The 18,950-nt window shown below is 46.9% G+C and overlaps 2 protein-coding genes across 3 annotated transcripts in view; one reads left to right on the top strand and one right to left on the bottom strand.

The window, feature by feature from the left end:
• Positions 1-452: 452 nt before the first annotated feature.
• AAGAB (alpha and gamma adaptin binding protein) lies at positions 453-18,597 on the bottom strand. Of its 2 annotated transcripts, XM_066196652.1 has the most exons (10): positions 18,504-18,597; positions 13,114-13,304; positions 12,517-12,613; positions 11,666-11,755; positions 9,359-9,442; positions 4,709-4,791; positions 4,264-4,357; positions 3,491-3,595; positions 3,140-3,189; positions 453-2,559 (listed from the first exon to the last, which is right to left on the bottom strand). In XM_066196652.1, the coding sequence occupies exons 1-10, from the start codon at positions 18,577-18,579 to the stop codon at positions 2,482-2,484; spliced, it is 948 nt and encodes a 315-aa protein (XP_066052749.1). In that variant the 5' UTR covers positions 18,580-18,597; the 3' UTR covers positions 453-2,481. The 2 variants fall into 2 exon arrangements, with proteins under 2 accessions (XP_066052749.1, XP_066052747.1); XM_066196650.1 differs by lacking the exons at positions 453-2,559; positions 3,140-3,189; positions 3,491-3,595 and adding an exon at positions 3,610-4,142.
• Positions 7,136-18,950, top strand: part of IQCH (IQ motif containing H) — a 63,379-nt gene continuing 51,564 nt past the window's right edge. The window contains exons 1-2 of the mRNA XM_066196649.1: positions 7,136-7,333; positions 17,173-17,257. The gene's annotated coding sequence lies outside the window, so the exon portion shown is untranslated. The remainder of the gene's footprint in view (positions 7,334-17,172; positions 17,258-18,950) is intronic.

Genomic DNA, 18,950 nt, shown 5'->3' on the forward strand with positions numbered 1-18,950 from the left:
GAATGGGAGCCCAGGATTGGGAATGGGAGCCCAGGACTGGGAACGGCAGCCCAGGATTGGGAACGGCAGTCAGGACTGGGAATGGCAGCCCAGGACTGGGAATGGGAGCCCAGGATTGAGAATGGCAGCCCAGGATTGGGAATGGCAGCCCAGGACTGGGAATGGCAGCCCAGGACTGGGAATGGCAGCCCAGGATTGGGAATGGCAGCCCAGGATTGGGAACGGCAGTCAGGACTGGGAATGGGAGCCCAGGATTGGGAATGCTGCAGCAGCAGCAGCAGCAGCTCTGGAACTGGAGCTCCCAGCTGGGACATGGATGTCAGACCTGGCACAGTGGGACCGGGTGGCCTTTAAGGGCACTTCCAACCCAAACCACTCCGGGATTCTGTGGAAACCAACTGGGAATTCTTTTGTTGTTGCTACACAAAGAGGAAGCGAGTGACAGACACAGCTTTGCTTTTCCACTAATGCCCCCTTTATTCATTTCTGTAACTTCTTACTTTGTAAAGAAATTCTGTCGCCAAAACCAAAGGGTCTCTTCCGAAAAACCCCAAACAACCCCCACAAAAAAATAACCACCAGCAAAGTAAACCTTGATTTTAAACCACAACACAACAACCTCAAAGGATCCTTAAATTATTTCCCAGTGTCTCCAGCCACACTTCCTGCCTCCGTGATTTGTGCCCCCACAAGACCCATATTTACAATAAATCATGTTTGAAAGAGTTCTGAGGATGGCAATGAGCTGCTGCTACCTCATAAAAAGGCAGCAAAGCACTGGATTTAATTGATATGATCTCATTAAATTTAAAAAGTCACATCTCTATCACATGTCTAAAGAATGGGTTTCTATAAAGCGTCCAAGGCAGTTGTTTTCCTCACTGCCTCCCCTCTATTCCCTTGGCACTGTGGCCATTTATCTCCATTGCACAACAAGGATTTAGAAAGGGCAGAAAGAAATCTTCAACTACCATGAAACCACCGTGGAAACCTGGAATGAGGCACCTCCAGGTCTGTGTTACATCCTCTGTGCTGGGAAAAACGTGGAGAATGGGAGGAGGAGTCACAGCAAGGCCCAGCAGCTGGTTGGGAAGGTGTCCCTGTATTCCAGGATTCTTCCCAAACCCGGAGTTTCACCGTGGGGCAGCTCCTGCTCAGGCTTCAGCTGAGAAACACTTCCCAAACTGCCAGGGAGGCTTCAGTCCTTGTCCTTAAAGGCTGCAGCTTTAGCCCAGGAAATGATTCCCAGCATTCCAAGGAACTGATGGTTGACGTTCACTTTTGCTTCATCATTCAGAAGGGAGTTTAGGGAGCTCTGTGGAAGTGGCTGCAGGATGTAAAGCCACCCAATCATTGATGGCAGACTCATCCTGGGGAATTGTGGGGACATTGGAAAAGTTCATTGTGAAATTCCTGATTGAGGGCGCTCACAAGGGTGGGTTTTCAGATGGAGAAGGAAAAGTTTCTTAGGGCCAGACTCTTCCATATGGGAATCTGCTGGATCCTCTTCCCACTGATCACTGCCTGTGGCTGTCGCAGAGGAGCAGCCAGGGTGGCATTTCCCCTTTGTCCTCCTGCTCTCACCAGGCTCCACATTCCTTCCACGCCGTCATTCCAGAGGGGCTGTGCCCTGTGCCGCTGTGGACGTGGATTCAATCCAGGGAAAGGGAATTCCTCCTGAACCCTGTGCCGGGTGGACACACAGCAGTGTGCGCACTGAGCTTTGGGATGCAGGGCTGGGAACTGAGGCCAGAGCTCCCCAGAGCAGCTCTGTGCACTCTGCCAGGCCTCGGAGCGGCTTTGGGCAGGGGATTCCACCCCTGGAGCCGCAGCTGCAATCTGGCATTTCATCCCAAGTTGAGTTTCTAATGGGAATGCAGAGAGTGTGGACAACACCTGACATTCCAGGGAAGGCTCCCATCCTCACACAGGCAAAATCCAAACAGGATCTGAGCCCAGGGCCACTTGTCATGGCTTTGGCACTTGGCAGGAGGGAGCGCTGGCACTGCCTCGCCCACAGGGCACAGCTCAGCTCTTCCTCCTCATGGCTCATCCACATCTGCTCAGGCTCAACTGGGAAAAGCTCCATGAAACCACCCCAGAGCCCTACAGCTGAAAACTGGAGTCTGGAATTCAGGAGTCACTTCCCAAGCCCCAGCCCTGTGTGCAGAGATAACTGGGAGCACGTTTGTTTATTTAAACCTCAGGGAGGAAATCATAAGAAATGTTCATTTGAAAAATGTCAACTCATCACTATTTCCTTGAGCCACACACGTGTCACCTTCCAGAGTCCTCTGGGAGAGGAGAAAGGACAATCAGCCAAAGCCTCTGGAGCCAGGAGATGCTGTGGAATGTGGAATATGGGGAACGCTGTCACCAAGGGAAGCAGCTACAGCTAAATGGGGTTTTTGGCAATGAACACTAATTCAGGGAAGGCTCGTTCCTTTGGGATTGCTCTGGCACTCCCAGCTACAGAGGAATTCAGTTCTCTTCATCTGAGGAGAGACCTTCAATCTCATCCCTGTCTCCTCCAATCGCCATCCAGAAGGCTTTGGCCACCTACAATGGCAAAAAAAAAAAGAAAAGATGGGAAAGGGAGAAAATTCCCATCAAATGACTGCAGATTTTGTATTTCCCAGCCAAAGAGCAGAAACTGAGCAGCAGCTAAATCTGGCCACCAGGTGTGGAAGTGCAGCACAGCCTCCCTGAGCTGAAGGAATTTCAGCAACGATTCAGGTCATGGGAGGCACCTGTGATACCAAACCTGAGCGATTTTAGGCACCGTGACATTTTCCAGGAGATCCAGACTTTTCCATTGGCTTGTGGAGGGTGGCCAGCACCACCAGTGGCTGCAGGGCTTTCAGCTCAGAATTCACACAGGGAAAAGGCTTTTTTTATGGCAGTGGGGTGGGATGAGATGATCTTCAGGGTCCCTTCCAACCCAAACTGCTCCGGGATTTCCTGGTATTTCAAACTTCCAGGTTATTCAATTTTGGGGAGATACCTGACAAGTCTTCCCTAGGACTGTGTGGTTTGTTCTCCCTGCTCTAAATCCAGGAACTCATCACGAGCAGAAACTGTGGCTGGGAAAGAAAAAAACCCCATTTTCCTGATTTCCACCCCAATTCCCAAGGCTCACCTTCTCCGCGTGCAGCTTCCTCTGCTGGTGAGGCAGCGTGGCAGCTTTGTCTGTGGGAAGGAGAGGATTTGGGATGTGAGGCTCACGAGTGACAGGGACAGGAACAACTCCTGTGCCTGGATTTGGGAATTCCCTGAGCACCTCCTGCACATTTAGGCAACTCCCAGAGCAATATTTGCTGATTTCAAGAGCATTATCAAGATGAAGGGCAAATGAATGGAAAGAGCAGCTACTTCTTAAGGACTTGAGGCAGGAGAAGAGGAATTTCAGAGCTTCCCAAGTCACTCCTGGCTCTCTCTGAGCCCCTGCAGGAGGTGCCAGAGCTCAGGTCCATCTCTCCTGGTGCGTTACCTTTCATTTCTTTCAGCTTTGAGAAGAGCCTCTCGAAGTTCTCCAGGTCTCCATCCCTGGTGGTCAGGCTGGCCAGCTCCTGGATGTCCATATCCAGCATGGGATCTGAAACACAGCTTGGCTGAAGAGAAATGATTCTGGTTTCTCAGCAGAAAAACCAGGATTTTAACAGCTGCAAATCCCATTTGTAAATTCCGGTGTCGTAAGAATTTTATTTTACTGATTTAATTTACTGATTGCTCAGACAGACAAATGATGGGATTGTTAGAGGGCTGATTAATTTTATGGAAGAAATTCCTCCCTGCGAGGGAGGGCAGGCCCTGGCACATTTTCCCAGAGAAGCCGTGGCTGTCCCATCCCTGGAAGTGTCCAAGGCCAGGCTGGACATTGGGGCTTGGAGCAGCCTGGGACAGTGGGAGATGTCCCTGCCCATGGGATGGGATGAGCTTTAAGTCCCTTCTAACCCCAAATATCCCAGATTCCATGATCCTGTGACACATTACGTATGAGCTCATCCAGTATTGAAGGTTTCTTGCCGATTCCAGAATGATCTGTCCAGAAACAGCCACAGAGTGAATGCAGGAGTGATGAGACCACAACACACACTCAGATCTCACACGGAGCTGGTAAGGAAATCCCATCTCCTGGAATGCTGCAGTGATTGAAGGACTCTGCTGGGCCTGGCGGTGCCTTTGTGCCCCACTTTGCCCTGAGCAGGAGCCAGGGGGGCTCCGTGGGCCCGGCCCTGCCAGGTGTGGATGCTCCCAGCTCACCTGCAGCACTGTCGGGCTCCAGGCTGTTTGTGCCAGCTCCATCCTCTCCACCATCCAGCTGGGATTCTTCCCTGTCTCCTGGGGATGGGTTGGACTGTCAGGAAACAAAGACATTTCAGTATCCATCACCTGCTTTTCCTTCCAAACCTTGCACTTTTATCTCGGTGTTACTGCCATGAAAAGCCACTTCTGCAACACTGGAAACTGGTGCTGCATGAAGGGATTTCAGGATGGATTTGCTGGGGGTTTTTCCAATAACACCATGAGATGACAGGTTTTGTTCTGCCCAAAAGGGGATAATTTGGATATAATCAAACCCATCCTGAATGAGCTTTTAGTGCTCTTTCCTCCATGGCACAGTGGGGAGGTCCCAGGCACCAGCCCATGGATAAGGGAAGGCCTGAGCAGAGCAGGAATTGCTGGAATTACTGGAATTATTGTTTACTTCTGTCTCCGGGGTCTCTTCACAGCCACGGCTCCTGTTTGCTCCTGCCAAGGTGCTGAGGAGACCAAAGCCCTGGGTCCTGTCTGCAAACAAAGCACAAAATTACTGCAAATGCTGGGACTGGCCAAGTGGGAGTATTTCACAGCACCACGGAGAACTGCCAGTGCACTTGAAAACAGATTTTTAGCAGGAATTTCACATCAGCTCTAAGCTTTAAACTGTGTTAGCAACGTTTGCTGCGAAATATTTCTCCCAGGGATGAGATGTGTGAGGCACAGGAGATGTGGGATCTTTTAGAAGCTTGCTGGAAGTCTGCTCCATTAGGATCTGAGCAGCTGGAAAATCCAGCAGCAGAATTTGCTGTTCCTGTGCCCAGGTTTAACCTCCATGGGCAGCAGCGCCAAGTTTGGGGTTGGATTCAGGAAAGGAAATGGGAACTTTTGCTCACACGTTGTCTGAACAGGCTGAGCATGACAATAATGGCAAAGAAAATTTGTTCAATATTTAATTCAGAATTCCTGGGTGGATTCATCCATCAAATCCAGGGTTTCTCCCCACTGCTGGCCTAGGGTGTATCTCAATGCTGTTTTAAAACCCAACCTAAAAAGTGATTTCGAAACCTAAAGAGTCATCTAAGATAATAAATGTGGTGCAGTATTTTTAATTTAAACTGGTTGTATTTTAAAAGCTGTTTTATATAAAGCTATGTGCATAATGGGTGATATGATGAGGTGTTTTTTACTAAGTCAGGCTTTTCTAAGTCACTTTACTACTCAATACAAACTGGCCCTGCAGTGAGCAGTAAATATTTGCAGTTAGACAAGGCACTCGGGAGATTTTTCTGCAAACCTTTGTATTTCAGTCAACTAAAACTGAAATAATGTGAAGTTTTTGTACCAGAAATAGCCAGGAAACAATGACTTCTGCCAGAAGAAAGATTTAATATTACTTTTTAAAAGAAGTATGTTCTGAATTATTACGCTCATGACTAAGCTCTAGACTCAACTGTGGAGGTGACGTCACTGGGATGCTCTGTCCAAATTTCCTTGCCATTTCTCCAGACTCTCCTTTTGAGGGGCTGGATGTGTAACTGAGCCCATCCAGCACTGACACAAACACATCCCAATCCTGAGCCCCCATTCCCTGCCCCCTGCTCCTGCAGCTGATCTGTTCTGCCCCAGCCCCGGCAGGTATTTGGGGCCACTGGCTCTGCTTTATCCCCTTTTGCTGCTTTGACAGATCCCTGGCCAAAGGGGTGGGGAGAAGTGAATCAGTGGAGCTGAAGGAATTCCCTGGAAAACGTTCAGCTGCCCATGAAGTCTGTCAGGTCAGTGGACAGGAACTGGAGGATCAAAGTTTGGGATTTGCATCCCAAAGCAAAGCAGCTTCCCCAAGTTCCATGGGGCTGAGCAGAGAGCTGGCTTTAGGGAAGCTGTGAGGATGGACATGGAGCCAATTTCTGAGTCATCTGGAGCAAGGTTGGACACTGCAGTGCAGAATGTCCTGGAGAGAGAACATTCCCACACTGGCAGAGGGGTGGATGCAGTGATCTAATCATGGAGCTCGATCCTAGCTGGGATTAGAGTTTATCCTGTGCAGGAAAACGGCGGTGGCTCCACATTCCCTCCTCCAACACCACAGAAGCTCAGCCAGAATTATCACAAATGTCACCCCCTTTCTGAAAAGCCTGGAAGGTGCAGCAGGGATCTCTGAACAGCAGCTTTTTGTCCCTGGGTAGGGAGGAGGCAGACACAACACTTGATTGCAGGCACACCCTTGAAAATCCCTTCCTATAAACTCCTTTTATTGGATGTAGAAGTTATTTCAACTTGTGGGTGCAATTCAGGAAGTGGGTGATGCCTTACACAGTGTTCTCAAGGCAGCAAAGCCAAGAATTAGCTCATCCCCCTTCTTGGAGGAGTCAGTGGCTAGGATGGAGCCCAGAGCAGCTGTGGCTGCCCCTGAGCCCTGCAATGTCCCAGGCCAGGTTGGACACTGGGGCTTGGAGCAGCCGGGGACAGTGGGAGGTGTCCCTGCAGGGTGGAATGGGATGGGATTTAAGGTCCCTTCCCACCCAAACCATTCCATGATTGCATGTAGTTTCACAGGAATCACTCCTGATGCTCTGAACATGGATTCAGCATTCCCAGATTCCTGTTTCATAGCCAAGTGTTTTCCACTGCCTGTACCTATCATTCCTCCGGTCTGTCTCCAGCTGACACATGGTGATCCTTACACATAAACCTGGAATTAACACATCAAAACTCACCCTTTGTTTAAATGGCCTCCCTAAATCAGGTTAATTGGCTGTGATTAGAGCCAGGCTCATTCCTGGCCCCACCTGAGGTCAGCAGCTTCACCTGGGCTCACTCAAGCTGGGATTTAAGCAGGAGAAGCTGAGAAGCCGCTTTCAGAAGGCTGGAAATGGTTTCTCTTCTTGTCACAGAGGCTCTTGCAGGGACAGAGGAGGCAACAGCAGTTTAACACCTCTGTGGGGAGGGAAATGTGTTCCCTGGAGAATCCCTTATGCTCTCCTGCACAAGAAAACTTCCAGAGGCTGAAGGGAGCTCCAAGAACCAACTTTACACCAGCTCCAGAGAGGATTTGTTCCTGGGAGACTCCCAGGTAAGAGTGTATCTTTGGCTTTGAGCAGAGATAATGCTGCTCTATTTCCTCACAAAGCACCTGGGATCGGTCACTTGATGGAAACTTGGTTCTAATTCAACTGTGTTGCATTTAAAAATCCTTTTTATGGATCTGTATGAGAGAAAAAAATCTGAAGTTTCAAATTTTAACTAAGAGCTGTGTGAAAAAACCTGCAGCTCCAGAAGAATTGTGTTGGGGCTCAATGCAATGAAATAATACGGGCTTGATGTTTGTGCTTGAAAAAAGGTATTCCTCCTCTGTCTGCAAATTTAAATTCTCAAGGAAATAGGTTTTTGAGCTACACCTAACAGTGCTATGAGTCTTTGCTACTACACATTTACTACTGGAACTCTCTTTAAGGTCTCTGCTAACTCTTCCCTGCATGGTTTTTAACCAGCCAGGAATTGCAGGTCATTCAGTGGAAAAGCTGAAGTTGGATTTACATGGCCGCCAGTTTCTAGGATCTGGAGGAAGTTGAAAACAAAAGATATGTTACAGGTTGTAAAAGGTTTTATTTTAAGCCCAATGAGCTCAATGATTTCTCTTTGAAGGCACAGTCAGGCTGCAACACCTTCCAAATATAGCTCACTTCCTGAGGGGTTTGTGGTGATGCAGCAGTGCTGTGTGGGGTTGGTGCAGTGCAGAGAAAATCTGGATTTTTCAAGGAGTTTGACCTTTCCAGAGCACACCAGTGATGCGCAGGGATTTCCCCCCTGTGAAGAACTGAAGGTGTGACTAAATTCTGCTGCTCTGTAAGGTGGCATCTGCCAAACACAGGAAATATGTTGTTAAAAGAACTCTATTTTTAACCTGACACCGTCTGCCAAGGTTACCTGGTTCTCTGCAATGGTTACACTGAATCAGACCCCACCTGAACCTGCGTTCTGAATAAGAAATCCTCAAAAAGCTGCATTAAAAAAGGGAGTTTAATAATTCTCATCCTGGTTTCGCTGAGTCCCAGCAAGCACCTTGCAGGCACAGAAATTACCAGCAGCCTCTCAGTGCTTTAAATCATCCCACAGTTAATTGTTGTAGAAAGGGGGAAACCACAGCAGTGGGAAATGGGACATCAGGGAGCAGAGAGGCGTTGGACGGTGGGATGAGGCTTTGTGAACAAGGAATTTCAAGCCAAGAACTTATAAAGAGTTTCATCTTCCTACATTTTCTGCAGCAGTTTGTGTGGTTAGAAAGATAAATAAAGGTTTTCAAGTAAATGGAAGGATCTACACTTGCATCAACAGCATTTCCTTTTCTGATGAGTCTAAGGCTGAAGTGATTTTTCCAAAATTCTAGCTCTACCTGATAATCAGCTTTCTCAGGAAATTATCTGGGGTTGCCCATTTTTTTGCACTGTTGTCAAAATTTTGTTGTCTCCATGTACTCAAATGGGGTTTTCTTTAGCAAAAATAATTCTTAAATGTTTGACACAGCTCCTTAACCAAACCTCATCCCTAGTTTAAAAAATTTAAAAAACCAACAAAAATTCCCTACAACAAATGTGGAATTTAACCTTTACTTCTACACTGAATCATCTACCAATCTGCTAAAGCTGATAATTACAACCTATTTCCTATTAGAGTTTGGGGGAACAAACTTTGAGTTTTCATTGCAACCTGCAGAATTAATGGAATATTTAAGTCAAAGTAGAGAGGGAACAGGAGGAAGTTTCACACAGAAATCCTTTCCTGTGAGGGTGGTGAGGCCCTGGCACAGAGAAGTTGTGGGTGGAAGTGTCCAAGGCCAGGCTGGATGAGCTTGGAGCAGCCTGGGATAGGGGATAGGATGAGCTTTAGGGTCCCTCCCAAGCCAGAGCATGGCAGGGCTGTGTGCTGAGCCTCCCCCACTGCCCCTGAGTTCATCAGGACCCCGAGCGGGGATGAAGGCAGTGCCTGAACCCTCCTGTTCCCTGGGGAAGGAGCCAGAGAGCTCCAGCTGTGTCCGTGCTGATGCAGCTGCTCAGCTGGAGCTCCTGCAGGGCTCAGGGGAGGCCCCAGGGCCACCTACCCCCCTTCATGACCACGTTGGACCAGACGTTGGCGTTGAGCGCCTGCACGATGCGCTTCACTCCGGTGGACTCGGGGAAATCATCTGCACCAAAACACAAAGAGTGACTCTAAAAACTCCTCAAAACAACTCAAAAATCCCTGACATGCCTCCAGAGGTGGGGCTGAAGGCCTGTCCTGTCTTCTCTCGGTCATTATAAATTCTGCCCCTGGTACAAAACGCGGATTTTTCGCCTTTGATTCATGAGAAGCCAAGTAAATGTAAATTAATGCCTCTTCCTGGGCTGAACTCCCAGGGATAATGAACTGTGAGCTCAGCATTCTGCAGATATCTAAAGTCTTTTTATTAAATATTTAGCAGGAGGCCTACATTAAGTGACATCTGAGTAAGTTTTATGGTAACAGATAAAGGAACTTGGATCTTTTACAATGCTGTAAGGCATAGAAATGTATTAGAAAATAGGTATTAAAATTATTTTTCTTTCTTTTGGAAAGTAAAGAACATGTGACAACCATTTAAAAAGGGTGTGATGGCTGTAAAAAATGGAGAGGAATATTGTAAAGCTGTCCCCACAATATCTATCTCCAAAAGTTCCAGTAATCCGGGGAATTACAGGAACTTGAAAGCTCAGGGAAAGCATTATTCAGATTTTAATTCCTTTACTGAAAAGATCTGACACCACTTTGGATCAAGTCAGTTTTCCCATTTCCTCAGTTTAGTCAGCTTCCCATGTTTGTGCAGGTTGACAAAGGGAAACAAAACCCCAAACAATCCTTTGGGTACAAAAATGTGATTGTTCAGAAATCAAACTCAAGTGACTCAGGGACAGGTGCAGTAATTGAAACTGCCTTCAGAAATGAATTTCAGGCTGAAATCAGATTTTTTTGCCCTCTGTGATGCTGCTGTTTGCTTTGATATCAGAGTCATTACCAAGAGTCTCAGTTTGGAGCTCTGGTCCTGACCGTGCAAACAACTGACAATGAGTCAAAACCAAAATTCCAGTTTATTTGAGATGAGCTGCCTGAAATGTCAGAATTTTGAACAGAGATTGGCCCAGCGTGTTTACAGCATCTGTTGTGCCTTTTGTAACTCACCCAGAATGTTTGTGGGGTAAATAAGTTACTCAGTGGAACACAGTTCCTCCTCTGCATGAGTCACAGTGAATCAACTACCAGATTAAACAGCAAGGAAAGAACATGTATCCCAATAGTCCAAGAATTAACATCCTGAGTTGTTATTATTCCCATTATTTAAATGGTAAAGGGCTTGTTCTTTACAACAATTATAGAAAAATAACTTGATTTAAGGTTCCTATTTTTAGAGCACTTGGTATTTGTTTAGTCTAAGGAGTCTTCGATTCTGATTTTCCCAGTTTCTGTGAATCAAAGCTGTGAATCTCCCTCCTTGACTAAAACAAAAAAAGGAAACATTTTTAAAGGCTTGGTGGGGAGAGAGGGAACTTCTCAGCTACTCAAGATCCAATTTTAGCAGGCTTTTAAAGGGGGGAAGGGATGGGATGTGCTCTAGCTGAGGATTTTATAGTGAATTATTTTTGGTGGCTGCAGTGTGCTTGGAGCACCTGAAATAGAGCAAATGTTAGTGACTAATTCCTCTCAGTTATCTCATTTTATTCCAGAGAGGTGAGGTGTAAATGCTTTTCTGTGTCACTGAAGTGAGGAGATAAAGCTGATGCTGATAAGGCTGTCAGGAAATGCACAGTCACTTTTCAAGAGTGGAACATCACACTTCTGACTCTTCTTGCTGGGTTGGTTTGGTTTGGTTTTTTTCTTTCCAAGTTATAAATGTTGGGCAGCCAGTGATTCTGAAACTGGTTTATTTCCTGTGTAACAGCTCGTGTTGCTCTGAAATGTTTTTAACAACCTGCCATTTTCAGCCTATCATGTCACCGTTTGTACCAAGAGAGTATAAAACAGTTTTGATGTCTTTTTAAAACCAGAATTTCTCTGCCCTCACGCAGCAAAATGTTTCTTTAGATTGATTTTCCAAGTGGAATATAAACTTCTGACGTTACAATGCAGTCCTAGGGCAGTGCCAGAAAAAGGAGCAGATATTATTTTTATGTAGGTGCTGCATAAACAGCAGCTGGATTTGGGAGGGGACAAATGGAATTTCTCAGAGGAAATAACCTCCTCCTCCTCCTGACCTTTTACAGCTGACACTAAGCCCTACCAACCCGGAGCTGTAATCATGTGGCACATCAACAACTGCAAGGGGCATAACTTTTTTTAGAAGATTATTTTGGGGCAATTTTCATTCTCAAAATGGCAAGAGAAGCAGCAGACCTACCATCTTCATCAGGCAGCTCCTCAGGGCTGAGCTCCACCAGCTCAAAGCCATGCTTGATGCACCACTCTTGAGCTTTCTGTCTGTTTACACCTAAATTGGGAGACAAACATGGGTATTTAAGGTGCAGATTTGAGTATCAGCATACTTATCAGAATATTTTGCTGTGTTTTATTCCCCCAAAGCTGTTTGCTTGTTCTGGAGTGTATGGGAAAGTTATAGGAGCTGGCATGGATCATCCTCCATTCACTGTGGATTCCAAAAATAGGGAGTTAAACTCCTACTTGGAATTGAGGAGAATAGAGAGTTAAACTCCTTCTTGGAACTGAGGGAAATGGAGAGTTAAACACCTCCTTGAACTGAGGAGCAGAATCAAATGGTTCTGCAGGGGTACAGCGTACGTGTGAATGAAGACTCCTGTTAACTCTGGATTTGACACTGAATGAAGCTGCAGGGACACATCTGCACGTCCCAGCTTGCTGTTGTCTAGAACCACAGCAAATGTGTGTGTGCAGTGTCCAAATGTCAAAAAAAAAAATGGAATTAAGCAACCAAGCCCTGCCCATGTTTCAGCAGGATGATGCACGCCCAGCAGCAGGGACTCCTTTGGGTCCCCCTGCAGCAGCAGGGCACAGAGCTGACTCTGAGCAATCTGCTGGAATTCTGCTTCAGCTTTCACCACATCCCACTGAAGGGTTCAGCTCCTGCTCCCCAGAGTCACCTGCCTGTGCTCCAGCAGCTCTGCAGGCCAGCCTCACCCAGACCTGAGAAGCAATGGTTGCTGTAATTAGGAAGTTAATTATCATGCAGGTTAATGGCTCTAGGTGAGGAGGGGAGTTCTTTGGGTCTCCTACCGTTGTCAGAGACTCTGTCACAGACCAGGATCAGCACCTCTGGCAGCCACTCTTCTGTCAGGGGAAGCCACTCTGAGACACCCTCCAGGCCAGTCTTCTACAGGGGAAAAGAAAAGTATTCTTTGGAATACATCCTACTATAGTTTTTAGTAATATTAGAATTGAATTATATAAATTAACAGGTTTTGGTGGGTTTTTTTGGGGGTTTTTTTCTGTCTTAATCTTTCTGGTTTCTGCTAAACCACTTTTCACTGCTGCTGGTTTAGTAGAAACAATGTTAGGTAAAATTTATGTTTAGCTCCCTAAATTTTGTGCTAAAGGAGCCTTTAAGAAGCAGCACCAGCTGGGAATAAAGCTGGAGATGGATTTGCCATGGTGGCATCAGGACTCCTGAAAAGCCCTTTCTCCAGCTGGAGGAGAGCAATAAGAGAGAAGGAAACTGCTGCTACTGTTAGCAGGGCAATTTAGCATTCAGCATTTAATATTGACCTTCTGGCAATGACTAGAACAGCCTAAAGGGGATGGATGGAGAATGTGATTTCTGGTTCTCTCTGTGGTAGGGAGATAAAGCAGGAGGGTGAAGCAGAAGAGCCTTACTGTTGTGCTGTCAAAGTACACAATAAATGCCTGCACGGCCTCAGCAATCTCCCCTGTCACGTGGAATGTGTTTGGCACCACACACAGGTGGATGTCTGCAGAGTAATATTTGTTATCTATAGTCCAGGGGTAGAAATTCACTCTTCCACTTGTTATTGCACCCACAGTGAGGTCATCTCTTCCTGTGATACCTGCAGGAAAGAAAAGGGATGAGGACGAGGCTAAAAACCAGCATCAAGAACATAATTTGTCTAGAAAAGTACCGATCCATCTTTACTGTAATAAACCAGGATATAATGAAGAGCTTTAAAAATTCAACTCAATTTGTTACTCTGTCCCAGATTTTATTACTCAGCTTTCAAAAGAGTTTATTTTCTAGTTTTCAATATGAAATACAGCCCAGAAGGTGCAGAAAGGCTTTTGTTTTCCTGGAAATGCCTATCCAAGTGTTAACCTCCAACTCAGTGCCTGTAAACAGGATGTATGGTGAGAAAACCTAAACTTTATCACAGCCCTTGCATGCTGTAAAGATCTGTTTAACTGTGACCAAAACCCAAAAGGTAACTAATGAGAAAATAAACCTACAATTCACTTGTAATTCCCATTAAATTCCATGTAGGAGCTCAATCACTAAAGTCCAGTGCTTTGCTATGGGAGGAACCTGCCCAGGAACACTCCTGGAGCTGAATTAGAGCATCCCATTATTCCCTGAGGGAAAGGACACTTTGGAACACGGGTCAATTATTTCTAAAATGGACTTGAGTCTTCCAGAATTGCCTTGGGCAGCAGAAGAGTTAAAGGATAAAGGACATGGCTTTTCAAGGATTTGTATTTTAAGGTACTGAGAGAGAGTTCCTGGAGGTGCTGGAACAGGCTGTTCCCCAAACAGTCTGGAGGTGAATTTGAATTTATCTGTAGCTTATTAGTAAAAAGGCAGGAAAACCTTCTTGCCAAGGCTGCAGTGATTTTTACAACTGAACTGCAAAGCTGAGAAATAGATCTGGTGAATGAGCACAGGGCAGGAGGCAGGGAGAGTTGTAAACCAGGATTATTTGCAGCCCTGAGGAGGAGACAAAATCTAAAAGAGAAATGTGACCTTGGAAACAGAAACCTGCAGCCATTTCCTACTCAAGAGGATGAAACAGGAATCTCCTCTCTGGGTTTCTTAAAATAAGAAGTGCCACATCTAAATGACTTTTCCAGGTTCAAGTTTTATTTTGTTTTCTTTTGGATGGCAATTAGTTTTCAGAGTAATTGGTCTTTAATCAGGTGATATTCCATGCTGAGATTACCCACCTCACTTTGGAGCTGGGGGGAAACAGATCCTGAGTCACCACCAAACCTGGATTCTGAGCTTTGTATTCTCAGAGGTTTTGTTTTGAATGATGTATATTTCCCTTTATCAATGTTTGGACAGTTAAAAATAAGTAATTAAATTAAAATCAGTCCGAGCTACCAGAATTACAAGTCAGTGCCATGAGAGGCTAAGAATAAAAGAGTCCACAGAAATGACTGAAACCCAGGAAATCAGCAGGAAGACTTAGAGAGGAAGAAAATCAGCTCTGAAGTCACTTGGGTCAGTCACCCTAACAAGGATACAAAGAACTTTTTATAAAAAGGTTTTCAAAAGCTGATATGAATTTCACATTTGCTTTGTAAGGGATTTTTTTTTTAAGAGTTCATGGACAAATTTAGGTCTGAGAGCACCGCTAGAATGAGGCCATGTCCCATTTCCTATTACCTGCTGCTTGTTCCTGTATTTTAAGGGGTTTTCTTTCATCCCATTGTGCTGCTGATTACCCATCCCTCATCCCTCATCCCCGGGTTTTGCCAATTCCCTGTGAAACTTCTCTCCCAGTAAAACTGGATGTTGCACACTAAACTCAAAGGGCTTCAGGAACTTGGTGAAAGGATTCAGACTTGTGGTGTCTCAGGCTGCTTGTGGGGTTGTAAGGAATGGCTGCACAAGAGCCTGATCACTCCTGGCAGGGAACTGAGCAGATTGCCACGAGTTCTCCCAAAATAGTCACTTGGAGCAATCAGATTTTGGTCTTCAGAGCAAACAAGCAGAGACTACAAAAGAAATACACACTGCAACTCCACCTGAGTTCTCATTTGATGCAGGAATTTGTTTTAAGGGTTGCATTTACCACCCCAGCATTCCAGAAATCTCTTTCTAAGACAGCCTGGATTTTAATGAAAGCAGGAAATTCAGCCAGAATAGTTTGGTGTCTAATTTAGAGAGTATTGATCTAGCAAATTAATATGGCAAGAGGAGATGGCTTGTCCAACTGAGCCCTTTGGAGTTATGAGTGAGTTAATTCTCTTTCATATGAGAGTGCTCAGGCATTGGAAGTGCAGAGGCTGGAAAACCACGGGAGTCGCTGTGTGAGCACAGCCTGGCCCTGCACCAGCAGCTCCCTGGGTGACAGGAATGCAAAAATTCTCCATTTGCAGCACAACAAACACACCTGGGAACGCTCATGGCACTGGCAGAGCTGCCTGGTGTCACTAAAACCTGAGTTCAGGCTCCCCTGGGGATCCTGTGCCTGCTGTGTCCTGAAATGCTGCTCTCAGAGTTACCAGCAGCTGCTGGATCCACGTGCTGGGTTTGTGTCCCACAGTGTGTAAAAGCTGCCTCATCCCAGGGGATGGGGTGAGGGCAATTCTGGCTGCTCCAGCCCCACAGCTCTGGGCTGCACTCAGATCACACATCTGCTAGGTAATTCCCCTGCTCCGCTTTATCCCATGGCTGGTTTTGCTCTTTTTGGATCAGAAAACCTTTAAAGAGCAACTGACACAGGAGATCAGAGCATGGCTCAGTCCTGGCTGCTGTCACACAGCTCCAGAACTCCCAAACTTTCATTACTTCCAGGCACTCAGTCACTGGCTTATACCATTCAGCAAGCTCATCAGTTGTGACCCTTCTTCATTAATTTTTAACGAAGTAGACAATAGTTATGACCTATATTTTTGGAAGTGATTTTCAGCTAATTACAAAAATATTTGCTTGTTTTCCTGACTTCAATATTGGCTTTTAATTTCATATTGTATCATACAGACAAGAGAAATGAAATAATGATTTTTGAACAAAAGAGAGGACGTGGCAATATTGTAAAATTTCACAATCCTTCCCACTTTTAATGCTGAGTCTTAAGTCTTCTGAAAGTGCAAATGCTCTTGAAAAAGGGGAGCTGAAGACCAGAAATAACTTTTCAGAAGAGTTCAATAATCAGAGAACCACATGTAGCTCTCCTGCAGTAATTTCCCTGTTCTGTCATACCCAAGTGATATTTAAGCATTTCTAGCACACTGTGTACTTAGTAATTATTAACTCTTTTTTTCATTATTAAAACTTTGTTTTTGCAATTTTTTTTTCTCCAGAGGGATTAAGGTATTGATCACTCCTCCTGGTGTTTTTGAGATTAAGTGGTGTAAGAATTAATGCCCCACATCCTCAGAGCTGCCAGGTACACGGAGCACTTCCCACATTCTGGGCCTTGAGAGCCACCTGGTGGAATAAACCATCAAAAATACTCCTCAAATTACACCGAGGAGTAAAGAGAACCCAAAGAGGCTGGGGAGGGGGAGGAGGGGAGTGGTAAAAATCCAGAAAGAAAAGGAAGAACAATCACATCAGAAAGCATGAGAACTGAACCGATCTTATCTGCTGTTTTGTGACAAATATATCACAATAACAACAGGCAGATCTGTGTTGAGCACTTTGAATAGTTTTGTTTTGCCACAAAAAGTGTCCCAGGAATTAAAGCATTCAGAGCACCCCGCAGAAACCTGAACAAATAAAAATGTATCTGGCAAATGTACCATCAGCTGCTTCTCACCCTGAAGCCAGTTTCTATTTAACAGGTGAAAAAGTCTTGGAATTGGCCTGAGAAGCTGTGACAGGGTGTTTCACCCCACAAACCCTTCCCATCCCTGCCCGAGTGTCCCTGGAGGTTTTACAATCTGCTGCACCTGATTTCATTTCATTTGTCACACAAAGCAGGGACTTAAAATGCTGATGGGATTTATTTTATCAAATGGTTTTATTTCTTTCAGGAGGGTTTTAATGTAACCCAGCCAGAAAGCACACAGACAAGACTCCAGTTTTTACTGGGAGCAGTGGACGCTGAGACACTTCAAAGTGAGTACCAGTTAAAAAAAAAAAAGTTAATTTTTAAGATTTTCTCAGGTTAAATACCTTTTCCACCTGTTTCAAATCAAAGAGGAAACCTAGAGGAACTTAGAATAATTCCTTCCAATTTGCTTACACCTTCCTCAAAAATAAGCTAGTAACATTTTTTTGGTGTGGAATCTTCAAATAATTCAATGTCGTGCAGCTGCTTTGGCAGAGGAGCCTTTGACTGCAGATCTTATACTGTTATTTTTGTTGCAAAATGTGCTTTAATGAGGTGGAGGGAACCAGTTGCTGGGGGCAGAACTGTGCTTGGTAAGGTCCTAAGTAAGAATTGCTCAGGAAGAGATAGAAACAAATCCAGAGAAGGGATGAGGGAGCTGAGTTCTAAATCTCAATGTACACAGCAAAGTGTTCATGAATGCCCTAAAAACCAGCGCTGTCCTCACACGAGGAACCCACCAAGTTCTGAACAGCTTCTTCCTGGGAGTCCCTTGATTCTAAAACCACCAAAAATTCCACCCTGCTTTCCTCTACTATCAGATCTTATTCTTCTGTTCGCCTTTTGAGCCCTACAAATGGCAACTGGTTCCCAGGAAAACCACTTCCTACTGAACGAATTCTGCGTACTCGGTACGCAGTGTAATCTGCACTTCTGCCAGCTGCAGAACGCACAGAATTTTTAGCTTTCCTTTTTAGTCCTTCCGCACTGAGAAACCGGTGAATGATTTCCTTAAAGCACTAAGGAGGCTCCTGACACCTTCTGCAAGGGATCGGGGCTGCGTGCCTGAGGGGGGGACTGAGACCCTGAGAGGAGAACTGCGACCTCGACGGGAAAAATGACATCCTGAGGGGAAAACTGGGACCCTGAGGGGAATATTGAGACGGTGAGGGGATGGCAGCGACCCCGAGGGGAATATTGAGACCGTGAGGGGATGGCAGCGACCCTGAGGGGAATATTGAGACCGTGAGGGGACGGCAGCGACCCTGAGGGGAATATTGAGACCGTGAGGGGATGGCAGCGACCCCGAGGGGAATATTGAGACCGTGAGGGGATGGCAGCGACCCCGAGGGGAATATTGAGACCGTGAGGGGACGGCAGCGACCCTGAGGGGAGAACTGCGATCCTGAGGGGAAAACAACCCCGCTGAGGGCCGGGGCTGCAAGGAGCCGCCGCCAGCCCGATTCCCGCGGGCGCGGGCAAGCCGCGGCCCCTGCTTCCGCCCGCTTGGGCGCCGCGGCGGCCCCGACTCACGTTTGACGAGCTCCTCGGGCGCGAAGCCCGCGGCACAGCTGGTGAGCAGCGCCAGCGGCCGCCCTGCCGCCGCCATGGCGCCCGCGCCGCGCCCCTTCCGCCGCGCCGCTACCACCGCCCGCGGGGGGGAGGAGCCGGGCGGCACCGGGCGGAGAGCGGGCTCGGCCCCCGCTGGATGCGCTCTTCCCCCCCCCGCCGTGGTGGGGCGGATGGTGCGGCCCGGCCGGCGCGTCCCGTTGCCGGGTGAGGCGGCGCCGCCATGGCCGCGGGCGGAGCGGGAGCGGCGCGGGCGGGTGGGTTCGGACTGCGCCGGGATCGGCGCCTTCCTCCCCGGAGCGGCCTCTCCTGCCCCGGCAGAGCTGCCGCGGTACCCCGGGTTATCCCTCAGCACCCCGGGTTATCCCTCGGCTGAGGCGCGGCGCCCCCGGTGCTGCTGCGGGCATGGGG

Source organism: Chamaea fasciata, unplaced genomic scaffold (genome assembly GCF_029207755.1).
Source record: "Chamaea fasciata isolate MVZ Bird 193981 ecotype frontalis unplaced genomic scaffold, bChaFas1.0.hap1 SCAF_14, whole genome shotgun sequence".
NCBI classification, from domain to species: domain Eukaryota; kingdom Metazoa; phylum Chordata; class Aves; order Passeriformes; family Sylviidae; genus Chamaea; species Chamaea fasciata.